Source organism: Wyeomyia smithii, chromosome 2 (genome assembly GCF_029784165.1).
Source record: "Wyeomyia smithii strain HCP4-BCI-WySm-NY-G18 chromosome 2, ASM2978416v1, whole genome shotgun sequence".
NCBI classification, from domain to species: domain Eukaryota; kingdom Metazoa; phylum Arthropoda; class Insecta; order Diptera; family Culicidae; genus Wyeomyia; species Wyeomyia smithii.
The window spans coordinates 222,654,407-222,680,821 of NC_073695.1; the positions used below are offsets into that span (position 1 = coordinate 222,654,407).

At 41.5% G+C, this 26,415-nt stretch overlaps 1 protein-coding gene across 3 annotated transcripts in view; it reads left to right on the forward strand.

Annotated features, from left to right (window-relative positions):
* Window positions 1-13,833, forward strand: part of LOC129724839 (SET domain-containing protein SmydA-8) — a 29,463-nt gene extending 15,630 nt beyond the window's left edge. For 2 of the 3 annotated variants that reach the window (XM_055680065.1, XM_055680067.1), the window contains exons 2-5: window positions 5,281-5,360; window positions 12,048-12,211; window positions 12,276-12,416; window positions 12,478-13,833. In XM_055680065.1, coding sequence (XP_055536040.1) covers window positions 5,337-5,360; window positions 12,048-12,211; window positions 12,276-12,416; window positions 12,478-13,750 — 1,602 coding nt within the window. In that variant the 5' untranslated portion in view covers window positions 5,281-5,336 and the 3' untranslated portion in view covers window positions 13,751-13,833. Of the gene's footprint in view, window positions 1-888; window positions 1,037-5,280; window positions 5,361-12,047; window positions 12,212-12,275; window positions 12,417-12,477 lie in introns of all 3 variants that reach the window. The other variant, XM_055680066.1, reaches the window with a different exon arrangement.
* The last annotated feature ends 12,582 nt before the right edge of the window (window positions 13,834-26,415 follow it).

A 26,415-nucleotide genomic window follows, 5' to 3' on the forward strand; every position in this document is an offset into this window, starting at 1 on the left:
AATTTAAAAGTGTCAATGATCGGGATGTAAGAAAATGTCTCACATACGCGCATGTTTTTATGCTCGCCGTTAACGTGGCGAACATCATCTCTGAACAACAGCATTTTTTGGACAGGATGAGGGGTACATACAGACAATTTATCGACAAATTTTGCTTGTTTTGCCAGAGTTAAGACTTCTGAGAATAGCCCAGCAAAATTGAATTTGTTTAGGAAGTTGATTGCGTTATCGCAATGAGCATCTAGATCAGAAAACTTCATATACGCCTCGACTTCCTGTATTAGATGTTGCGATACCATTTGAATGAATCTATCAAAAAGTGCAATGATTTCGGTTATCTTAGTTTGCGGGAGGGCTACATCAGCCGATAACCTACAGATTCCAAGAGAAGCTATTTTTTCAATCTCTGACAAGGATTCGTATGCATCAAACGCTGAACATCCTCTCAATTCATCCGTGGCAATGAAATCTTCTACAGCGTATTCCAGTGGTTGAGCTGAGGTTTCAGTCGTTACCAACTTTAACCTTTTCGAATTAGAACTACTATGACCTTCGCGCAAAACATTCTTGGGGGTAGGCAAAGGATGCTCTTGCAATATGTGCCTTTTTAAAGAGGAAAAATGCGTGTAGCTCATATTGCACTTAAGAAATGTGCAATCGTAGGTCGCGATAGTTTTTTGCAAAGCTTTTGTATGATAATTTAAATGACGCTGGTAGCTATCTATATAACCAGATACCTTTTCCCCACAAATAAAACAAGTAATGGTCGCGATCTCCATGTTCTAAAATAAAAAAAAGTAGCATATACTCACGTAAAACTAATTTGATTCTGCTTACAGCAGATGCCTCCTCACGATCAATTAATTTCAATATTTTTTCCATATTTAGGTCTCTTTTTATAATAATAAATCTTCGACTTTCGCTTGCGCGTTTGAAAACAGCTTTCATTAAAAAATGGCCGACACTAAATGAAGCGGTTAATTGTGATGTCACTAAAAGTGTGCCACATGACTGACAGCTAGGTTGCCGATACAAGGTAAATGAATGGTTCATTGCTGATACAACGGCTGCCATTTTCAAGTATTTCAGTAAAATGTATTTTTCCAGTTTATTCGGTTTTTTTTTCCAACGGTGCTCGGTAAACAAGTCAACCAACTGAAGCTCACAGCAAACAAATGCCGAAGTCTCGTACAATAAATTAATTGAACGAAATCTCGGTAATAATAACATATTTTTACTGAATACCGGTATAAAGTTTTGCCGAGGATATTTTTTGAGATTGAGTGTGTAGACTTTACTTGCGTATTGGGTAGATAGTAGATTAGCTAAAAACATTGCCTTTAATTTATTTAAATTTTTGCTCACCAGTATTGATTTCAACTTCATAAAAATAAGTATTTGAAAAGAGTCAATCTCTATCACCTCAATCTTAACATTGAATTGGAAATATTAGGGTCCATTCAAATTTAACGTGACATAAATATTGGACTTCCGGAAAACCCTCACCACTTTGTCTAGCATGTTTCCAATACTCAGCACACCAGGCATAAAAATTTCCTCAGCCCTGCTTGCGTTATGTAACATTTGAACGGACTTTTATGAATCAATAAGGAAGCGCTTATTTATAACGTAATGCAAGAATAGTTATTGTTGATCTCCTTTCCCCCGTTGCCATGCTTTTTGTTTAAATTTTCCGTATGGGTTGCAACACTTTGCCAACCCAACACTCTTTCCCGTTTTCTGAGCGTTGCATAATTTGTTAACGTTCCCTCGCGATATTTCTGTTTTAGATCAGCTTTACTTTACTTGAAACATTATGGCTCAAAAATCAACGTGTTGGGTCAAAAAATGTTGCGTTACGTCATATTGGACTGAAGGGAACGTCCATTAATTGCGTAGCGTAAATAAAAACTATTTTCGATCCCCTCTTTCCTCTAGGTAACGCTCTATGAATAGATCTTCAAAATTTTTTAGTATTGATTGCGACGATTTGTTAGAACTCTACTTCCCCCTAAGCGTTACGTATTTTTGGACGATCCCTATACGACATTGCTGCTTTAAGTAAGTTATTAAAAATTGAAAAAAAAAATTTATGATTCGATTATATACAATTTTATATATAATCGAATCATATATAATCGAGTCAATATATAATCGAGTCTGTATATAATCGAGTCCGACCTGTAATATTCATGGACTGTAAGAAATTGTACACGGAAATAGTGTGAACCGGCAAACAAAAACGACATACCTACTATTTAAATTTTTTGCTGTGACCAGTAAAACATGAAAGCTGCCGATGTGTTTGATATTTTTGCATTCCTATGTGATCTGTCAACTCGAATTTCACGTAATTAGTGAAGCGAATGACACGTTGAACGAACGAACCGGAGCAACAGGTTTGTGGTGCGAGAATGGTTTAAGTCTTACTCAATTATTATCACCTCCTAAGTTAGCGGTCCAAGCACGGGGACCCCTAATAACAATAATATACCGCAAAACACAACCGCACAGGCAGATGATGGCGTGCGAGCGAGACGAAAAAAAAAACACTTGCGTTTCTCGCCCATTCATAAATCACCTGGCAGAAGTGCGCACCCGTTCGTGGCAACCAATTTGTGCGGAAATCGTTTAGATTTTCTATCTGTTCAAAACAAACACGAAAACTGATTAGAGAGAAACATCACGTGCTGCTCTCGAAGAAGGGTAAGGGTATTGGGGCTTAGATAAAAATTAATTGAGGTTCTAATCGATTGGAACTAGAATAAAATTATTTTTTTTACGTAGAACTACGTTTTTCTTCAGCCTACCACATAGGGATGTAAGTAGGAAAACTATTAACGAAAAGGGGACGAAATATGTCCCTTTTTAAATGCTTATAAATCGGTTTGTTTTTAACCGATTTCCTTCATTTTTGCAGCAATTGTTTGGAAAATTTTACACGCATCCACCCAAATGTAGAAAATTGTTGATTGATTATGCAAACTATTGTACTATTGATAATTGTCAAGCCTTGTTTAAACGAAAATTACGTCCTCTGATTGGTCGTTATATGATTGCTTCCCAAGCACGGTCGTCAGAATCATATACCTTGGAATTGAAAACATGCTATTTGGACTATATAAGAGCCTGTTCCAGCCGAAGCCGCTCATAATAGTTCTGGACAGCGACAAGTTGTCAACAGCAGTCGTCCTTCCTTAGCAGCAGCACTAGCCCTGTGGTTGGTCACCACGTCTCAGGAGCAGCGCGGTTCTTCTCAGCGTGTGTCGCCAGACTGCCATTATTCCCCCGTGTTAGGGCAGCATGAAGATCGTCATCACCAAATCCAATTTTGAACAGCAAAATGCCTTTTTAAAGGCAAATAAACAAGTCATTAAAAGTTAATAATTTTTGACAACTCAAGCGAGCAATCTGTGCTGGATAGTAGCAATTTAAATCTGTAGCAGCCGTCTAATTTACAGAAGGTGAAATAGCTTCCACAGTGCATGTTGTCCGTGTATCTTAACTCCCCCACTGTTGGGGCAGCACAAAGGTTGCGATCAGCAACCGATTATGCACAGCAAAATGCCTTTTTTCAAGGCAAATAAACAAGTAATTGAAGGGTGAAAATTTCCTGGCATCAACACAAGCAAACATTCTTCGCGGGATCCTAGCAATCAAATTCTGTTGTAGTTTATTTAGTTGATACCCCCACTGTTGGGACAGCACAAAGGCTGCGATCAACATAACTGATTTTGAATAACAAACTGCCCTGTTAGAACGCATTCACAAAGGCAGTTAATTCTAATATGCAGTACTGATATAAAATCGATCCTATCAATCAGCATGAACAGAATTGCGTCGTCTCTTAACTGCTCAATTGCAACATGATGCAACACGCGATAGCGACAAACGAAATCGCTTGCTTGATATTACAAGCCGTAATACGATAGGGGTAATATAGTTGCGTGTGTGAGAGCACCATCGGTGTTTACTAGCTGGATACAAAAATCAAACGCGAATTGTGGAATAATTCGTTTAAAGAACATTAGAGAATGTGACAACTGAACTGAAAGGCGTGGCCTATTACGTAGCACCCTTCGGCTATAAAAGAGTGTTTCTGGGAAAACTAGCTACATTCATTAGTCGGAAGGTGAGCTGGATGGAACGTCCACAACGTTGACAGCAGTAGAAGCAGATACAACACTCAGAAGTAACAGCGGGTTGCGCCTGTGGCTGCCTTCAAATTAAATAAATCACTTGCGCTGTGGTTGGTCATCATGTCTCAGTAGCAGCGCGGTTCTTCTCAGCGTGCCTCGCCAGACTGCCATTATTCCCCCACTGTTGGGGCAGCATAAAGATCGTCATCACCAAATCCAATTTTGAACAGCAAAATGCCTTTTGACGTAGAACTACGTTTTACTTTAGCATACCACACAGGGATGCAAACTGAAAAACTGGGACGAAATTTGTCCCTTTTCAAATGCTTATAGGTCGGTTGGTTTTCAACCGATTTTCTTCATTCTTGCAGCAATCGATTGGAAAATTATACACGCATCTGCCCAAATGTAGAAAAATGTTGTTTGAATCTAAGAACTATTGCACTATTGAAAATTGTCAAGCCTTGTTGAAATAAAAATAACGTCCTCTGATTGGTCGCTTGCTTGCTGTGTGTGTATGATGTGGTATGATGTGTGTATGATATGGTGTGATGTGTGTATGATATGGTATGATATGTGTATGTGTGTATGATATGGTATGATGTGTGTAGGGTATGATGATATGGTATGATGTGTGTGTGTGTGTGTATGATATAATATAATGTGTGTGTGTCTGTATGATATGGTATGATATCTATGTGTTTGTATGATATGGTATGATGTGTGTGTGTCTATGATATGGTATGATTTGTGTGTTTGTGCTGTGTATGGTTTTTAACTCGGCACGTTCTGCTAACTGCTGAATCCGGTTCACGAAATTCACAACCCTTCATTAGTAGACATTATAACTCATTACCGAAGTAAAAATATTGGTTTTATCAAAGTTTTATAGCGCTCAATACAGCCAAAAAGCGCTATAAAACTTTGATAAAACCAGTTGTGTTACTAGGGTAATGAAACACTCAATGCATTTGTTAATAGTGTACGTAGTTCTACGTCATTTATGCGGTCGTGTCTTGGATACAACCTCCTAATTATTTTCTTCATAAAAGAATAAAATTATTATAATTATTAAAAACGACAAAATTATAACTCTAGCTGCCATCCATACAAAAGCATAATTTTGTTTCTGTATTTTCAGCCAAAATTACAAAAAAAAACCTAACAAAGTAACAACAGTGTTGTAAAAACACCAGAATGCCATCAAACTACAAGAAAAAAGTGAGTATTTCGAATAAATGTAGTTTTCACCAGTTATTAAATTAAAGCTCAAATAACCAAATTAAACACTTCTCGTCATGACTGAAAATAAAATATTTTCAAAATCATTCATCAAAGCGACAACACGAGGCTTTTGAAATTTCCTCAACTCTCAAGTTTCATTCCGCACAAAGGACGATTTGCTCCAAATCTGATGAAATGGTTCGGAAGAAAAATCGCTACGGCAATCCTCTTGAAGTCGCGCATTTCTTCGACCGAACCGTCCATGGCACAACTAGCTTGCAAATCACGCGAATTAACGCACGATTAAAGTGCGCAATTACAGTGGGGTTACAGCGGCGTAAAACCCCTGGCATGGATAATTTGTCGTTTCACTACGTACGAATGCCTGCCGAGCGGCCAACCCGCTTGCCAAGTTTTGCGCCGCTAGTCTGGCGAATCATGCACTGCAGTGAATTGTACTGCCATGCGGCACAGATGTGAGTCTTGGGAATCTGTTAGATAAGACTTGGTTTGCCAAATTCACATTGGAATCAAGCGTACTGGTCAGTTAATAGGGCCATTGCGAATTTATTTATACTTCATGTCTTGGGGGAGACAATACAACACCAGCGCATTTTCGAGTGGTTCTATTTTTAAAACTGGTGGTGATGAATAATTTCCTTCGTGTTCGAACGAATCTGGTTGAATATTACTTCATAACATGTTTCGTTTGTTCCATTTCGTCCACCCAGTTTGAATCGCAGAATACCTAATAAATATTAACATCTTTCGTGGTAATTATGTAGCTCTCTCTTTCAAGTGTTGATAGTTATCATTTCCATAACTCTTCTCGCTAGTGATACGGCAAACGATAGCATTCCTCACACCGTTCATTACCGTTTCTCGCTTGAAACGTTTCCCAATCTTGCATTTTTGTCGAGTGATTTTACGGCGATAGGCAATAAAAAAGTAAAACGTTTCCGCAACCACATAGTGAACCCCTTGATGGTGCTTGAAATCGGATTCGTCCGGTTCTTTTCATATGCAGCATTCTAAGCGGCAATGGCAAAGGAAGCAAAACGAAATTGATTGATAAATATTTCAGAAAAAAGCGAACTATACATATCCACTGAAAATAAGTTGATTAGATTTGCAACACCCTCGCCAAGAGACATGCGGAGGACATCGAGTCCTTTTTGTAGCATTCCGTTCCGGTTTGCGCATATAAATTCGGAACAAGACGAACAGATGCCGGATTGAAGCGAGCCGTCTGGGCCGCGGTTACCGAGGGGGTGTAGGAAACGATCAAATTCACAGTATGAGAGATTGAATTCGGACCCTAGCGGAGGGGATGGATACTAGGAAAGTTTTTTTTTTTTGTGGATAATATGATTTGCATAGTGCACTGTGTTGTCCCACTGCAATAGACGTAGCTATTGAAAGAGAAGGCCCCAGGCAGTGAAGTGTGAGAAAAAATCAATTTCTTCCGCTCGGGAGTCTGGCGAGAATTCCTTGACGGGCGTTTCACTGAATAATTTGAAAGTGAAATCCAATTTTACTAGTGCACAGCAGATCGAACCAGTCGCAAATCTCGGTGGTGTCGGAGAAATAAACAGAAGCTTTCATCCCTGTGTGATTGGAAATAAAACATAAAATTCACTTATTCCCAATGTTGACCTTTTCTTCGTGAGCTCTATCAAATTGTTTTCTCAAAGTTTTGGTCAAATTGCTGTTATTTGGTGGAGAAAACAACTAACCAAAAATTGGTGTCGGTTAACACTTGTTTGCTAACCGAAAAATATAGCGTTGCTTATAACCGATAAACGCCGAGCACTAACTGTACATACATTTATTTTTCTCAAATAATACTACAAGATATACAGCCCTAGGGGTTGTACGAAAGGAGTGACGTGAGACTAAACACTGTAATTAGAATGATTTTAGTAGCAGAGTCTGCAGACAGAATCAATTCGTTTGTTCCCAGCGAACAATTTTGTTGATTAACAGCTTAATAAGCCATTAATCAGTGGATTACGGCTGAACTATAGCTTAACAAGCCGTTATCCAACAAAATTGTTTGTTGGGTTCAGTAACTTACGTATTTTTATTCTCAGCTTAAACATCTTTTTTTAGAAATATATTTAACAACACTCGAAGGAATTTTGTTTACACATGGCGATATATATATATATATATTTTTTTTGTTCAATCAACATTTATTTGACACGGCACAAGCGTATCGTTGTTGTTGATCAAGCACGCATTGATTGACGCATTTCGCCTCAAATCGTCCTAAAAATTGGCAGCACCCTCTCCGAATTGGTTGAAACTTTTTGGGTGTGAAGATATCACCTAATTAAGCATCTCTGCATGCTTACACTTAAAATATTTTTCACGTTATTGTTAAGTGAAATTTCCTGTGCTTATTCATTTTCTGTCATTTTGCATAATTCATGTGACAAACAGAACATGTAGGGTAAGAGCACCGGTTTTGGCCATAGTATGTTATGTATGAGAGATATTTGTCCTTCTTCCTTCAAAAAATATGTAATTGAATAATTTCAACGGAGAAATCGGATGAAATTGCCTATATTCTGCATTGCCTATATTCTGCACAGATTTGTAAATAATCTGAACAAACGGAGACTTTCTAATCCCAAACCAGTTTTGTAGTTTCACATATCTCACGCGATTAAAATATCAGCCCGAAATACTCCATACATTTCATGTTTTGCATAAACATCAATACGTTACCATGGTTTTGTTTACATATGGCCAATATCAGGATTATGAATCATGGAATTGCATAAATATGTGGCCAAGAATTGATCAATGAACGTTTTTGGAAGCTGTAGGTTATTTTGATATTGCAGAGAAAAATCACACCAAAACGTCTACTTTTTTTATTTATGTGCTGTAGTAAGTTGTGCCTGATGCTGGTAACAAGATTTGTTATAGAAATGGGCAAATTTAAACAAAGTTTTGCTCTATGAAAAATAGCTTGCAAACTACCTAAACGTTAAGTTGTATAGTGGACTGTAGAAAGCAAAGTTAGTTCCTTTATTAAAACTAAAATACGCATATTTATTTGTTTGATTTGTTTAAGCTCGCGAAACAGAGTTTTCTGGACAGTATCAGGAATAGGATCGGTCACCTCCGGTGGCGAGGCATTTTTATCGGACACACGATTTTGAATATGATCGCTCGTCTCTACGCTGAAGGGCCAATTGTTAACAATAAAAAACCGGTAGTCAGGTGGAGGGTGAAGAGAACTCAGGATGTGGGGATGAGACTAGGGGAGAGATGCTGGGGTAGTTACACTCCCCCAGACACCTACTGATCCCTGTCCCGACCCACTAAAACCCCTCTAGTCTCCAGCCCTGGTCTTCCCGGAACGACGGTTAAGTATTACGTCGGGAAGTGGCTTTTGTGCGTGATGCACCCTCATTACTTTGATAACCTCCTAGCTAACTACCTGGAGACTGGTAGCTAGCTACCACTGGCGTGTTGGTGATTGACCCGCCACACACGTTGTAGCTCCAGGACAATCTGGGAGGCGGCCGCACAGGCCGCGTTCCAGATGTCCGGGTCGTCGCACATCCTCCGGGAAGATTGTCCGGAGTAGTGCCAGGCCCGCTCACAGCCATCATGTTGCTCCTCGCTCTTACGAAACGGGGGCATACGAAGAAGACATGCTCTGCAGTCTCCTCCTCTTCCACGCACTCGGGACACATGGGGGACCCCATGTCTTCGCTTGCTGCCATAGACCGCTGAGCTATTGGACATCATACAAGATAGCAACAGCCGATGAGGCCCTCTTACAGGCATAGTCGACGTGGCTCCCGAACGTGAGCTTGTCGTCGACCATAACCCCCAAGAGCTTCAACGATCGCTTTGAGGTGATGGTACAGTCTCCGACTCTGACCACCGCCTGTTGCTCTGATTTACGGTTGTTCACAACCGTGACCTCCTTCTTATGGTGCGCGAGCTCCAGTTTCCTGGAGCGCATCCAGTCCTCGACCTTCCTTATGCAATGCGCAGCCGTCAACTCGACCTCTTCGATCGACTCGCCGTAAACCTCTAGCGTTATGTCGTCTGCAAAGCCGACGATCACAACCCCTACAGGAAACTTTAGTTTCAACACCCCATCATACATAACGTTCCACAACACCGGACCCAGGATTGAACCTTGCGGAACCCCGGCGGTGATTGTGACGCACTTCTGACCCTCCTCTGTGTTGTAAACCAGTACTCGATTCTGGAAGTAGTTTTCCAGAATCTTGTACAGCGACACCGGTACGTGGATGCTCCTGAGCGCGAGCGCTATGGAGTCCCAACTGGCGCTATTGAACGCATTCTTCACGTCAAGCGTGACGATTGCGCAATAGCATATTCCCCTTCTCTTGCGCTGGAGTGCTATCTCCGCCGCCTTGGTGACGGAGGCGATGGCATCCAGCGTGGTCCTTCCGGAAGCCGAACTGGTTGCTTGCCAGACCGTTTGCACCCTCTGTGTACCTCACCAGTCTGTTGAGGATAATCCTCTCATGTACCTTGCCCGTCGTGTCTAGCAGGCAGATAGGCCTATATGCCGATGGGTCACCTGGTGGTTTCCCAGCCTTCGGCAGTAGGACCAATTTCTGCCGCTTCCACCTATCCGGAAAGAGGCAGTCATCCAGGCACCTCTGCATGACTACTCGAAACAGCCCGGGGGCCGTTTTCATCGCCAGCCTGATTGCCAGGTTAGGGATGCCATCCGGTCCCGGTGCCTTGCTCACCTTTAGAGAGTTGGCGATCACGATGAGTTCCTCATTCGTAACCCTTGCCTCCTCCTGAACCTCGTCACGGCTGTCGTCGCCCACGGATTGGATGGTCGGCCAACCTGCCGGTCTGTGTCTGAGATACTGGAACGTCAGACGTGGGACTCGACCGCCGGAGGCCAAGGACTTGGCTCGTGGCGCGGAAAGAGCCCCTCGATAATTCGCTCCAGCATCGCTGGTGATCGCTCTGCAGGCTCCCGCGCCTTTGGTCTTGGCCATTACGATCCTGTAGGCGTCACCTCACGGGTTCGTATTGGCACTCGGGCATAGCCTATCGAAACAGGCCCTCTTGCTGGCCTTAATCGCGCACTTCAGCGTCGATCTGGTAGAACTGAATGCTGCGCTCTGTCCTCTGTTCGTCTGTTCGTCTGTTCGCGCACGCTGCATCCTCCGTCTCGCACGGAGGAACGCACTGCGAAGGTCCGCTATCTCGTCAGTCCACCAGTAGACCGGTGGCTTCCCATTCCTAGGTTGGCGAGTCCTAGGCATGGTGGCGTCGCACGCCCGAGATAGCATAGCAAATAGTTGGTCAGGCGTCGGGTGAAGCCGACTGCCCCCCTCGCGCTCTAGTCTAATTGCCTCTTCAAATACCTCGGCATCAAAATGCGATGTCTTCCACCCGCGGGCGAACGAAGTGTTGGCCCTACTCGTCGCTTGCCGCCTCTCGTTGTTGTCTACACTATAACAGACCGCCTGGTGGTCGCTATTAGTGTAGCCATCGTCTACCCTCCAGTTCTTGATCAGTCCTGGGCTGGAGAACGTCACGTCGATGATCGACTCCGCGCCATTTCTGCTAAATGTACTTTTGTTCCCAACGTTGGCCAGATCTAGGTTGAGCTTTGCAAAGCCTCCAACAAGATCTGGACCCTCTGGTACGTGAAGCGACTTCCCCACTCAACAGCCCAAGCGTTGAAGTCGCCCGCCACCACCAACCGCGTTAGGCCCGTTAGCTCCATGGATAGGAGATCGACCATCAAGGTGAACCTTTCGGTAGACCAACGTGGCGGAGCATAGCAACTGCAGTAGAACACTCCGTTCACCTTAGCAACTACGTACCCTTCTTCTGAGGTTGAGACAACCTCCTGAACCGGGAACTCGCCCGTCGTGTTTATGGCCGCCATACTGGACTTATCCGCAACCCAGTTACGAGATGGAGGGTGTGAAATGTTGCAAGTGAGCATCCAGACCGAAGTAAGTAGAGAAGCAGCAGCAAGAAATCCCTGGAAAGTGCCGATAGCTGCGCCGTGCGTAGAAAATAGAATATGTGAGAAAAAACCTAAGGAAAAAAATCTCCTAAATGTACTCCAGGCGTGGCCAATCGAGTCGCACTGGACCATACTGTCTAAGTTGTCTAAGTCTCAGTCTAAGGGCTCCGGAAATCTTGAGGGAAACTCTAAATGAAGGACCACTATCTGTCCTATTGTTTCACACCTCAAACTCAAATTGTATGGACATGTCAAAAGCTATAAAGAATGGAATTCAATAACACAACTCTTCTACCAAACGTGTTTTTATTTAGTCCAGCTGGCGACTCACCCATTAGAGCCTTGAGGGAGCACTCATTATAAAACTTTTCGATAATCCGTTTTACGCTTTTCGGATGAAATTCGTTTCGCGATTTGAATTTATGTTGATTCCTTTCCATGCGAAATTTCGATTTAGTTTCTAACTCGACCCGTGATACTCTGAAAACAACCTTGTAAACTTAACGAAGTGACTTGTGTTTTTTTTTACTTCTGACATGTAAACAAGATACTCTGTGAAAACACGGTAAAAAAATTGCACTACTTCGTGTGTAATAACATAACATAATAAACATTAACAATCTTATTTATTGCGAAAAAAACTGACAAAAAAGAAATAATTACCTTGAAATTTAATCTTCCAGAAACATCGGAAACATAAAAACCAATCCCGACCGCACGAGGCTAGCGATCATGAGGATGACAATGATGATGACTCTTCAATTGATAAATCCACGCTGACTGCAGCAAGCATAGAGCAGAATAATAATAAACCTTTCGTCGTTAAGTACTCCGAAGTTTACGGCCGGTAATAATATATAAACCCCAAAGATCGTTTAATGAGCGTTCTGAAACGTATAATTTCGTTTCAGATATCTGGTCGCTACGCGGGACCTAAAGGCAGGAGAAAAAATAATTGAGGTCGAGCCACTAGCGATCGGGCCCTGGGCTGAAAGTGATCCCGTGTGTCTCGGGTGTCACAAACCTTTCAAGAAAGACTGTGAAATTGTTCGGTAAGTTTTGTTGCGTTATCACAGCTACAGAACTAAGAACTGTTTCAACTTTTTTAATTAGATGCGCAGACTGTGGCTGGCGAATGTGTACCGAAAGTTGTGGTGAAATCGCCGCCAACAAAATTCACAAAAGACTGGAATGCAAGCCACTGAAAGATCACAACGTAGCGAAGCTGCAAGAAACTTGTACAGGCCAGCAGTTGAAACTAATGTATGAAGCAATTTTTGCACTTCGCTGTTTGCTGTTGAAGTATGTAGATCGACAGCGCTATGCCCAGCTGCTGGACATGGATCCTCTGAACTCGGTACGCCAGGGAATCCCCTCGCTATGGAAGCGCAATCAGGAGTGCATCGTTCGGCGAATTCGTGAGGAATGGAACTTCGTGGAATTTTCCGAAGAAGAAATCCACACGATGTGCGGTATAATTGAAGTGAATTCCTTCCAGATCGGCCAGAGTGATGTGCACGCAAGAGCGCTATATCCGGAGGCTTTCTTTATAATGCATGATTGTACGCCAAATACGACGCACACTGATGATCCGGAAACCGGCGTACTTTCGATACGGCTTACGAACAACCTTAAAGTTAACGATCCCATCACACTTTCATATGCGTATACGTTACAGGGAACCCTTAAACGGAGGCAGCATCTTCATGACAGCAAATTCTTCTGGTGCCAGTGCAAGCGCTGCTCTGACCCAACAGAATTCGGAACCCACTGTAGTACACTCAAGTGTTCGAAGTGTCCCAAAGGATTAGTCTTATCTACAAACCCACTCGATCAGGATGCGAACTGGAAATGTCAATCCTGTTCATACACTGCCGCGGCATCGAATGTTGCCAATTTTCTGGATCGGTTATTCAAAGAGATTGACATAATCGACGGGAATAGTGTTGATCTTTATGAAAAATTCATAAACAAATACAAAACCGTCCTACACGAAAACCACTATCTGTTTCTTTCGGCAAAACATTCGCTATGCCAACTCTATGGAAAAATATCTGGCTTCCTGATGCATGAAATGAACTTGCAGCAGATCGAGCAAAAGGAAACTCTCTGCCGGGATCTGCTAGCTGTCGTCGATAAATACGAACCAGGGCTCAGCCGTTTGCGTGGCGTTATTATGTACGAGCTGCACGCCCCTATCATGGTTATTGCAAAACATCAGTTCGAAACGCGCCAGATCAATGCTAGCCAGCTAAAGCGAAAACTGAGCGAAGTCCTGCATCTGCTGAAGCAGAGCGCGGAAATTTTACTTTTTGAACCGGCCGGAACACCTGAGTACGATATGGCACTGGCGGCACGTGATGCCGTCAAACAGATGGAAAACTAAAATCCCTTGCAGCGCAAAGCTGTGGTTCGTTTGGAAATGTGATAGTTTTTAAAACGTTAAGATGAAATCCGATTAAATTTTTACAGCAGTTTGTTCCTCAGTGTCGAAATATCATTCTACACTAATAATGCCACAACACACTTCGGTGTTTTTTTATGATTAATAGCTCTATTTGTTCAACAGTTCTAGGCCGTTATAATGAATTTCAAATCAATGTTCCTGATTCCTGGTACGACCCATGATGAGAAGAACATGGTGTAACGGTTTGGCCTAAAACTAGGCGCGGGTAGAGGTAGTGCTTTTTGCTTAGGGAGGTTGGAGACGAAGTATTACCATGCAACAGGAAGAAAATTTTCATTGTTTATTTTGGTGTCCTTGCTCACTTTAAAAAGAAACCTTAGAGTTTTCAGTGTTTAAGTTGCGAGTAGATTTCAAGAAGCACTAATATTGATAGCTAGGTGTTATATTTATTTATTTATTTTATTATTTATTTTTTTATTTATTTGTACAGTCAACAGGTAGAAACAACCCCAATGACTAAAACTAGAACTAAAGTTAACAAGTAAAGACTAAATTAAAAAGACAACACTCTCAAAAAGTTATTTCTAATTACACGTCTAGACAAATCAAAATCAAAACATATAAAACAATTGTCGAAAACGCGACACATACATTTCATCGGTTCGTGCATCCCGTAGTTCGTCCTGGATCTGCCTGTGCTAAAAAATGTATGGGACCGAAGAGCACGTCTGCGGGTGTTTACGTCCAGACGACTGAGAAGCTCGGGGCAATCTATATTAGAAGTTAGTAAGTCGCTGATAAAGCAGGCTTCAGCGACATCTCTTCTGACATCGAGAGCATCCAGATGTATTGACCTGCAGCACTCAGCAGCGTTGCCAACCCTCCAGTTTTTCCTGGATATCTCAAGTTTTTTTGAAGATCGTCAGCGAAACAGCTGAAGGTTGAATATTTCCAGTTTATTGAAAATTGTTCCAGTTTTATCCAGTTTTCTGTTCATCACCACATTTTTTGAACTCATTCCCATTACATGTATGGTCTTTTCAGTATTTTGTGCATTCATGCGCCTAGGTTGTAAGATTTTATTCGAAATCTACTCAATTTCAAGTACGCCAGTGACTACAATCTCCATGTGTAAACAATTTTCTTTCAGCCTTTTTGGTTACATGTAATAATATGGTGCAGCATTTTTGAACCGAAAATCAAATAAATTTATGTAAAAGCTTCAAATTTATATATCCAGTTTTCTCCAGTTTTTTATTTTGAATTCTTCCAGCTTTTTATAAAAAAAGGTTGGCATCGCTGGCGCTCAGTATATCTAGGAAGGTTATTCCGGTTACGCCACGGCGAATGACGCAGCGCAAAACGTACGAACTTTCGTTGAACCGCCTCGATTCTATTGATTCCGTTTTGGTAATATGGCGCCCATACGACGGCTGAGTACTCGAGCGTTGACCGAACACTCAAAATAATTTTCACGTTACAGTTACCGGAAAAGTTATGTAAATATTTTCCACTGTCATTTTCACGTAAACTCTACGTGATTTTCATTTGAGTTCATCATGACCTGGTTGGATGAATTATCCTGTGAATTTTATGTTATATATATATGCATTTTATGTGAGTTTCACGTAGAATTTACCTACCGGTAAAGTGTAAAGCATTTCAGTATCTGATAACTATTAAGTTCTATACAACGTATAATTTTTTCTGATTTTTAAGATACAGGAGATGGTTTTCAGAAATTATCGAATGTGTTGTATAATAAATCGACGCATATGCAAATTCGTCAATTCGTAAATTCGTATTCGTATGCAAATTCGTCAATTCGTAAATAAATTAAACGACTTAAAAACTGGTAAATAGAATGACATTCGCAGGTGATAATTATTTTTAGCTGCATGTTTAGGTAGTTTCTCGTCCTCTGAACTGAACCTCTGCTAAATCCGTAAGCTCAAAACTCGATATCAAATTAATATGGTTTTCCAGAAACTCACTTATTGACATATCATCGAGAACTTCTGTTTTATGATCTGAAACTGAATCAGACTTCGCCATATCGATTTCTGGATGGTTTCGCTCAGAGAATTCACGCGGTACTTCTTCTAGAACATTTTGTTTGACGTTTTTAAGTTCACGTAGATGGCAGGTGATAAGACATATTATCCATGTGATTTTCACGTAGATGTTATGTATGTCACATAAATCATGCAAAATGACAGAAAATGAACCATTACAGGATCTTTCACGTAACAATAACGCGAAAAATATTTTGAGTGTACTAAAGCACAATATAGGATTCGTTGTTTTGCTTTCGTCTCGATTAGACGCAAATTGTTCATCTCCGTTTGAGTTTGCAAAATAACAATACACGAGTTATCTTACGGGTGTTTTTTTGTCGATTAGTTCTTGTGCTGCGCGATAACAATAGCCGGTAGTTTATCGGCAGAAACATCTTCTGCACACTGGTAGGGGCAGGCTACCCCGCCAGTGATCCGATACGCAGCTGATATATCAGCAATAATAATTCTCCTGCACCGCTGTTACCCCGCTAGCAGCACGGACCACCATACGATCGAGCGAGTGGAAGTCAACTACAAGTGGCATCTACAAGGTCGCGTGTAGGATACGGCCACTGTGTCACAACACGAAGCTGGATCGTCATTGTTTGTTCTGCGGAGACGCTCGATTAATCCTACTATCAGCCGTGAGGTCGTGACTTAGACGTTCGGTGAAGTATTCACTTTAGAATTTTTATCATTATTATTAATAGTATTATTATTATTGTTATTATTATAACTATTATTACTATTATTATTATTATTATTATTATTATTATTATTATTATTATTATTATTATTATTATTATTATTTTTATTATTATTATTATTATTATTATTACTATTGTTATTAGTATTAGTATTACTGCCTTTTTTTTATTTTGATCCATTGTAGTTTGAAAAATTGTTTTTAAAATTTAATAGCAACTACTTGACCCCCCCCCCCACATTCGAATATTTATCGTTTGTGTGCGGTAGAGCGTAACGCTCCCGCAAAATGGACGACATGCAGGTGCAACTATTCCTGGATGTGGAAACAACTGGGGAAGAGATTGAGATCTCCCCCATCAATTCCCCTCTACCTTCCCCGCTACCTAGCCCCGTACCAACGGTACCGGCAACACGGGTGAAAGCTTACCCAGATGCTTCGGAAGGTCCGTTCGTAGTTTACTTCAGGCCCATAAAGAAGCCTCTAAATATAATTCAAATCGGCAAGGACCTGGCAAAACAGTTTTCGGACGTAACCGAAATTACAAAGGTTAGACCGAACAAACTGCGAGTTGTTGTGAGTAGCTTGAAGCAAGCAAACGCAATTGCTAGCTACGAGCTCTTCACGAGAGAGTACCGCGTGTACATCCCTGCCAAGGACGTGGAGATCGACGGTGTGTTTACCGAAGGAAGCCTCACGGTCGATGACATTTTGCGTCACGGGGTTGGCTGCTTCAAGAACCCCCTGATTCAAGATGTAAAGATACTGGATGTCAAGCAATTGCATTCAGTATCCATCGAAGAAGGGAAGAAGAAATTCTTCCCTTCGGATTCCTTCCGTGTAACATTCGCCGGATCCGCACTGCCGAACTACCTCTCTTTGGAGAGGGTTCGTCTGCCTGTACGCCTGTTCGTACCGCGGGTCATGCATTGCCAAAACTGCAAGCAGTTAGGTCATACAGCCACCTACTGCTGCAACAAGGCACGCTGCAGCAAGTGCGGAGGCAATCATGCTGAGACCGCTTGCAGTGAGGATACTGAAAAGTGTCTTTACTGCGAGGGAACTCGGCATGACCTTTCGGCGTGTCCCGCGTACAAACAGCGCGAGGAAAAAATAAAGCGTTCCCTCAAGGAACGATCAAAGCGCTCTTTCGCAGAAATGCTGAAGAGTGCTGAGCCACCCTCGGCAGGAAACATCTTTTCCTTTTTGCCAACCGATGAGGGTACATCTGACGATCCCGTCGAAGGGTGTTCTTATGCCATGCCAGAAGGATCTAGGAAGAGGAGAATGATCAACTCTCCTAATCTTTCTCGCAAAGGTCGCAAGATAACCCCTAGCGGAATGACCAATAAGCCAACACAAAAAGGAAGCGGTGAAGAAAAACCGAAGCAAGTACCTCCCGGTTTTAATTTTAAATCAAACCAGGAGTACCCACCGCTTCCTGTGGCACCAAAAACCCCTCGTGCACCCATTTCTCGATCAGAAGATAAAATAGAAACAGGGTTCATAAAATTTTCTGATATTGTGGACTGGATATTTAAAACATTCAACATACCAGATCCCCTACAAAATATTCTTCTTGCCCTTCTTCCTACAGTGAAAACCTTTTTGATGCAACTAGCAGCAACTTGGCCCCTCATTTCAGCTATCATATCTTTCGATGACTAATACGGCGAAAGAGGTTAGGAATTTTATCACTGTATTACAGTGGAATTGCAGAAGTATCATCCCCAAATTCGATCTATTTTCTCATTTAATAAATACATACAATTGTGACGCATTTGCGCTCTGTGAAACCTTTCTCAATTCAAACGATCAACTCAATTTCCACGATTTTAACATTATTCGTCGAGATCGAGACTCACACGGTGGAGGGGTACTTTTAGGGATTAAAAAGTGCTATTCCTTCTTCCGAATCGACCTCCCCTCGATCTCGAATATTGAAGTCGTTGCCATTCAAACGAATATGAATGGAAAAGACCTATGCCTTGTTTCGTTATATATGCCTCCATCCGCGCGGATTGAACAGAAGCATCTCACTGATATAGCAGAGTTGCTTCCCGCGCCTTTTTTGATATTGGGAGATTTTAATTCTCACTGTTCGCTATGGGGGTCGCTGTACGACGACAACCGATCTTCTTTAATCTGTAACTTGATCGACGACTTCAATATGACAGTTTTGAATACTGGGGAACCGACACGTGTACCTAATCCTCCAGCACGTGAAAGCGTGCTTGACCTATCCCTTTGCTCGACATCACTAGCGTTAGATTGCCGGTGGAAAGTAATCAACGATCCCCACGGTAGTGATCATCTTCCAATCGTTATATCAATTGCTAATGGTTCAACTCCCCCGAACCCAATCAATATTTCCTACGACCTTACACGTAATATTGATTGGAAGTGTTATGAGTCTATTATAGAGCAATCTATCGAGACTTACGAGGAACTTCCTCCGGAGGAAGAATACGCGTTCTTAGCTGGTTTGATAATCGACGCCGCGACTCAAGCTCAGACGAAACCGATACCCGGGGTAACGATTAGACAGCGCCCTCCCAACAAATGGTGGGACAAAGAGTGCTCTGAGCTGTACGCGCGAAGGTCCGCGGCGTATAAGGACTACCGGGAGTACGGCACTGTCAACCTGCTTCGAAAGTACGAGGCACTGGGCAGGCAGATGAAGAGCTTAGTAAAGGCGAAAAAACGCGGGTACTGGCGGCGGTTCGTAAACGCGTTGTCCAGGGAAACAGCGATGAGCACTCTTTGGGATACCGCCAGGCGCATGCGGAACCGTGACGTTTCGAATGAAAGCGAGGAGTATTCAGATCGCTGGATACTCGATTTTGCCAAAAAGGTCTGTCCAGACTCTGTACCGGAACAGAAACCTTTCGCGACGCGTTATTAGTAACTACGGAAGAGCCTCCATTTTCGATGTTGGAATTTCCAATGGCTCTCCTGTCGTGCAACAATAAGGCTCCAGGGTTAGATAGAATAAAATTCAACCTGTTGAAGAATCTACCCGACTCTGCAAAAAGACGCTTGTTGAATTTGTTCAACAAGTTTCTTGAGCTAAATATTGTTCCGCATGACTGGAGGGAGGTAAAAGTCATTGCTATTCGGAAACCCGGGAAACCTGCCTCTGATCACAATTCATATAGGCCGATTGCGATGCTCTCTTGCCTCCGGAAATTAATGGAGAAAATGATCCTCTTACGGTTAGACAAATGGGTCGAAACAAACGGGTTACTTTCAGATACTCAATTTGGCTTTCGCCGGGGCAAAGGGCCGAACGATTGCCTAGCGTTGCTGTCTACTGAAATTCAACTAGCCTTTGCTCGAAAAGAGCAAATGGCTTCTGCGTTCATGGATATTAAGGGGGCTTTTGACTCTGTCTCTGTAGAAGTTTTAAGCGCGAAACTTCATTCGCAGGGACTTTCACCAAATGTGAAAAACTTTTTGCTCAATTTGTTGTCAGAAAAGCATATGTATTTCTCACATGGCGATTCGACAACTTCCCGAATTAGTTACATGGGCCTCCCCCAGGGCTCATGTTTAAGTCCTCTCTTATATAATTTTTACGTCAATGACATCGATAAATGTCTTGCAAATTCATGCACGCTAAGGCAACTTGCAGACGATAGCGTTGTATCCATTACTGGTGGCAAGGCTAGCGATCTGCAAGGACCATTGCAAGATACCTTAGACAATTTGTCTGAATGGGCTCTTAAGCTGGGTATCGAATTCTCTCCGGAGAAAACTGAGCTGGTCGTTTTTTCTAGGAAGCATAACCCAGCTCAGCTGCAGCTCCTACTAACGGGTAAAACGATCTCTCAGGTTTTAGTCGCTAAATATCTCGGGGTCTGGTTCGACTCCAAATGCACCTGGGCTTGTCATATTAGGTATCTGACACAAAAATGCCAACAGAGGATTAACTTTCTTCGTACGATTACCGGAACTTGGTGGGGTGCTCACCCAGGAGACCTTCTAAGGTTATACCAAACAACGATATTGTCAGTTCTTGAGTACGGCTGTTTCTGCTTTCGCTCTGCCGCGAACACGCACATTATAAAATTAGAGAGAATACAATATCGTTGTTTGCGTATTGCCTTGGGTTGCATGCAGTCGACCCATACGATGAGTCTTGAAGTGTTAGCGGGTATTCTTCCGTTGAAACATCGTTTTTGAAATCTCTCTTACCGGTTGCTAATTCGATGCACAGTTATGAACCCATTAGTAATTGAAAATTTCGAGAGGTTGGTCGACCTTCAATCTCAATCCAGATTTATGACTTTATATTTTGACTATATGGCTCAAGATATTAATCCTTCTTCATACGATTCCTCCAATGTCGCACTTTTAACTACTTCTAATAATGCTATATTCTTCGACACCACCATGAAACAAAACATTTCTGGTATCCCGGATCAATTGCGACCCCAAGAGATCCCTAAGATTTTTTCCAATAAGTTTAAACATGTTAGTTATGATAAAAGGTTTTTCACCGACGGATCTAATCTAGATGAGTCCACTGGCTTCGGTGTTTTCCACGAAAATTTTACCGCCTCCTACAAACTCGATGCTCCTGCTTCCGTGTACGTCGCAGAACTTGCTGCTATTCAGTACTCTCTTGGAATCATCGAAACCCTACCCATAGACCACTACTTCATCTTCACAGATAGTCTCAGTGCCATTGAGGCTCTGCGATCAATGAAGCCTGTGAAGCACACCCCGTATTTCCTGGGGAAAATACGGCGGTTTTTAAGTGCTTTAACAGATAAAAATTACCGGGTTACCTTAGCGTGGGTCCCTTCTCATTGCTCGATTCCGGGTAACGAAAAGGCTGACTCTTTAGCTAAGGTGGGTGCTATTGACGGCGATATTTATGAAAGACCAATTGCTTATGATGAATTTTATAGCATTTTGCGTCAGAGAACACTCAACAGTTGGCAATCATCATGGAAATCAGATGAACTGGGACGGTGGCTACATTCCATTTTTCCTAAGGTATCGACGAAAGCATGGTTCAAGGGGTTGGATGTAGGTCGGGACTTCATTCGCGTGATGTCCAGACTTATGTCCAATCACTACACGTTAAACACGCATCTCTTTCGTATAGAGCTTGTAGACAGTAATCACTGCGTTTGTGGCGATGGCTACCATGTTGTTTGGTCGTGTACCGAATATTGTGGTGTTAGGTCTGAGCTTATAGATTCCCTTCGGGCCCGAGGAAAACAACCGAACGTACCCGTTAGAGACATTCTGGGAAGCGGTGATCTCCAGTACATGACACAGCTATACGTGTTCATAAAACACGCTGGTATTAAAATATGAAACTCTTCTATCTATTTGTTAGACTACCATTCCCACTACACGCTGAAAGAAGATGATACACTAAGCTGGAGACACTCAAACGAAGACTCGGCATCTTTATGTTCACTCAGACACCTCAGTCCAAACTGCTCAAATAGAACATCACTGCTTAGCCATGTACAAATAAATAAATCGTATAACTCAATATAGTTAAAATCAAAATTGTAACTCCCCTCCTCTCACCTTAAATCCCCACTAGCTCGTAGTCGGCCGCGAGAATAAAGATAAGGCCTCCCTCTTTTCCCTGCTAATTTAGAATTTAAAAAAAATGTACTTGGCTCAGTTAAACATAAATTGTATCGTGCCGTGTCAAATAAACTATTTAAAAACTGTAAAGCACAATATAGAGCCTTCAAGCAGTACACATCCTGGAAGTATTTGCCATTCGGAAGATTAATCCTAACTGAGATGATGCTTTCGAAACAACGTATGACACTTGATTTTTGAACGTTAGTAAAGAATCAAGAAGTACTCCCAGGTATTTCACGGTGCTCTCGCGTTTTATAACAGTGCCGCTTAAGACGTAGTCGGTGAAGGCTAGCTGTCGCTTACGCCCAAAGGATATCACAGAGCATTTGGAAGCACTGAGGATCATTCGATTCGTCTTGCACCAAGCCGCAAAGACGTTCAGTTCATTTTTGAGAAAGAGGGCATAATTTGGTTTTCCAATAACATAGTAAAGTTTCAGATCATCAGCGAAAGATTTCTTCTGGCATTTCAGAACGTGGTTTACATCGTTCATGTACAACAGAAACAAGAATGGTTCGAGATGACTACCTTGTAGAACGCCGGATTTCACTTGGAATCGGAACGAAACATGATCACCTATTTTAACGGAAGTGTTTCTGTTAGTCAGGTATGAGCGCAGCCAAGAAAAAAGACTACCGCCAATGCCTAATCTTTCAAATTTAGCCAAAGAAATTTCATGATCCATTTTGTCGAATGCAGCAGAAAGATCTGTGTAAATTGCATCTACCTGCGACCCTTTTTCCATATGCCGTACGATGAAAGAGGTGAATGATACAAAGTTTGTGGTAGTGGAGCGTTTCGGAACGAAGCCATGCTGGTCTGACAATCTCAGCTCAGAACAATCAGCTCGAAAAGCTTTGACGAAGCACACAAGGCGGCAATTCCTCGATAGTTGGAAACGGTACGCTTACATCCTTTTTTGTGAACCGGGAAGACAAAAGAGTTTTTCCAGCAGCTTGGGAAGACACCATGAGTAAGCGAAGAATCGAAAATCACTGCTAACGGGGATGCAAGAGCATAGATGCAGTTTTTGAGGACAACGGCTGGAACACCATCTGGGCCAACACTGGAAGAATTTTTCAAAAGTTTGGCTGCTGTAATAATAACATCCCTGGTTATCGAGTGGTGAGAACCAATATCTGGAAAATAGGAACATTCGCAGTAGCGCTGATGATAGCATCGGAGCTGGCTGGTACACCCAGGAAAACGCTGCTAAATTGTTCGTGAAAAAGAGAGGCTATTTCCTCCATGGTAGAAGCCCCGCGATTGCCATTTCACATACATGTAGGAAGACCAGTTTCCTTCCTCTGAATACTAACATTTACATTTACAAGCATTTACAATATAAATCAATCTTAATAATATATTCAACGAAGCGAATTTTTTTTCCAGAGGCTGTTTATAAACCAACTTCTTCGCAATCAAACTTGTTTGCAATATGATCGATCCTGCAATTGACATACCGTTACACCATATCTCTATTAGGGAACCTGTATATTAGAGAAATGATAAGACACTCACCGTTAAGGCAACTGTCAACATCAAAACGGATAACGGCAATCCAAAATTATACAGCTCGCCCGTTTTGATGTTGACAGTTGCCTTAATGGTGAGTTTCTCGGCGTCTCTCTGGTGGTATAGGCTGACTAGTCTCTATACGATCAGACTGTACGCGTGAGTAGTCGTGAACAATCAGCTAGAATAAAGTGGTCAAAACTTAGAAGTACGTGCTATCACATCGAATAGAATCCGAAATCCTACACTCGCTATCAGTGAGTTCGTATTCCACCTACGGATCTAATGGGCCCGGGCCCGGCTTCTTACCATTGAAGAGCATGTTCACTCGGACCGTTTCGACCAGCTTGGTCACGAGCACCTGGCCCGATTTTGCTACACTGAACCAAGTATTCACTTATTTGTTATTGGAAACGTCACATAACTTTACTTATTTCATAATCTAATTCATGTTATGTGTACACGATAAACTTCATGTGAAAACCAGATGAAATTTGTTAGAACGCAGGAATACTTTTTATCTGTCAACCTGATAGCTTTTATGTGAATACGCTCCATGTGCGTGGACAGATAATAGTTATGAGATTTTCAGATGTGAAAAAATGTGTTTTTCGTCTGTGTATTCAAGATGGCGAATGTTGCAGATAGTTTTCTGGATGATTTGACGTTTTTCAAGCATTCCTTGGAGGTTATACAACGTAAGTTAAGTAAAATTATGTAATTTAAAAAATAAATCAAATCTATTTTTCAGAGTGTGGAATTCAACTGTATTAGCTCCTAACATTTTCGTTGGACAACTTCAAGAACAGTTTGAAGCAAAGTTCCGTTGAATGGAGTTAAGTTTTATTTGTAATGTAAGTTTTATTTACAATTATGTTTATTTATTATTTGTAATATAACTCAAACATCATTGAAATAAATGAACCAATATCTGGAAAATAGGAACATTCGCAGTAGCGCTGATGATAGCATCGGAGCTGGCTGGTACACCCAGGAAAACGCTGCTAAATTGTTCGTGAAAAAGAGAGGCTATTTCCTCCATGGTAGAAGCCCCGCGATTGCCATTTCACATACATGTAGGAAGACCAGTTTCCTTCCTCTGAATACTAACATTTACATTTACAAGCATTTACAATATAAATGCATCTTAATAATATATTCAACGAAGCGAATTTTTTTTCCAGAGGCTGTTTATAAACCAACTTCTTCACAATAAAACTTGTTTGCAATATGGTCGATCCTGCAATTGACATACCGTTACACCATATCTCTATTGGGGAACCTGTATATTAGAGAAATGATAAGACACTCACCGTTAAGGCAACTGTCAACATCAAAACGGATAACGGCAATCCAAAATTATACAGCTCGCCCGTTTTGATGTTGACAGTTGCCTTAATGGTGAGTTTCTCGGCGTCTCTCTGGTGGTATAGGCTGACTAGTCTCTATACGATCAGACTGTACGCGTGAGTAGTCGTGAACAATCAGCTAGAATAAAGTGGTAAAAACTTAGAAGTGCGTGCTATCACATCGAATAGAATCCGAAATCCTACACTCGCTATCAGTGAGTTCGTATTCCACCTACGGATCTAATGGGCCCGGGCCCGGCTTCTTACCATTGAAGAGCATGTTCACCCGGACCGTTTCGACCAGCTTGGTCACGAGCACCTGGCCCGATTTTGCTACACTGAACCAAGTATTCACTTATTTGTTATTGGAAACGTCACATAACTTTACTTATTTCATAATCTAATTCATGTTATGTGTACACGATAAACTCCATGTGAAAACCAGATGAAATTTGTTAGAACGCAGGAATACTTTTTATCTGTCAACCTGATAGCTTTTATGTGAATACGCTCCATGTGCGTGGACAGATAATAGTTATGAGATTTTCAGATGTGAAAAAATGTGTTTTTCGTCTGTGTATTCAAGATGGCGAATGTTGCAGATAGTTTTCTGGAAGATTTGACGTTTTTCAAGCATTTCTTGGAGGTTATACAACGTAAGTTAAGTAAAATTATGTAATTTAAAAAATAAATCAAATCTATTTTTCAGAGTGTGGAATTCAACTGTATTAGCTCCTAACATTTTCGTTGGACAACTTCAAGAACAGTTTGAAGCAAAGTTCCGTTGAATGGAGTTAAGTTTTATTTGTAATGTAAGTTTTATTTACAATTATGTTTATTTATTATTTGTAATATACCTCAAACATCATTGAAATAAATGGACAAATTCAATCTCTTATATTTAATCTTTTAATTTCGAAAAAATTCAACACTTCAAACTACCAGACCGAACATTACATGCACAAGCACATGAAGTATATTAAATAAAACCAATAATTCTCATCGCAGTAAAACATATACAAGACATGTGATTATTCCAATGAATATAACTAAAACCGTAATGTGAGTGACATGCACATAAATGCTATTGGAAAACCTACATGGAAAAATACTATATATGTTTTCCAATAACTTTTACATGATTACTTGGTTCAGTGTACCGCAATGTAAACCGTCCTTGTCAGAGGATGCAGTTCTTCGAAAAAAGATTTTTCCTTCATCATGTGGTCTGTGGCTCCCGAATCCACGAACCATTCAATTTGTTGTCCATTCATTGCAGCAGGTGCAGAAAAAGCCCTGTCACCGTCGTCCGTAGCAGCAACGAAAGCCATTTGGTTGTTACCAAAATTCCTCGGCTAATCCGCACTTCATATTGAAATTCTTACCCGCAAAAGC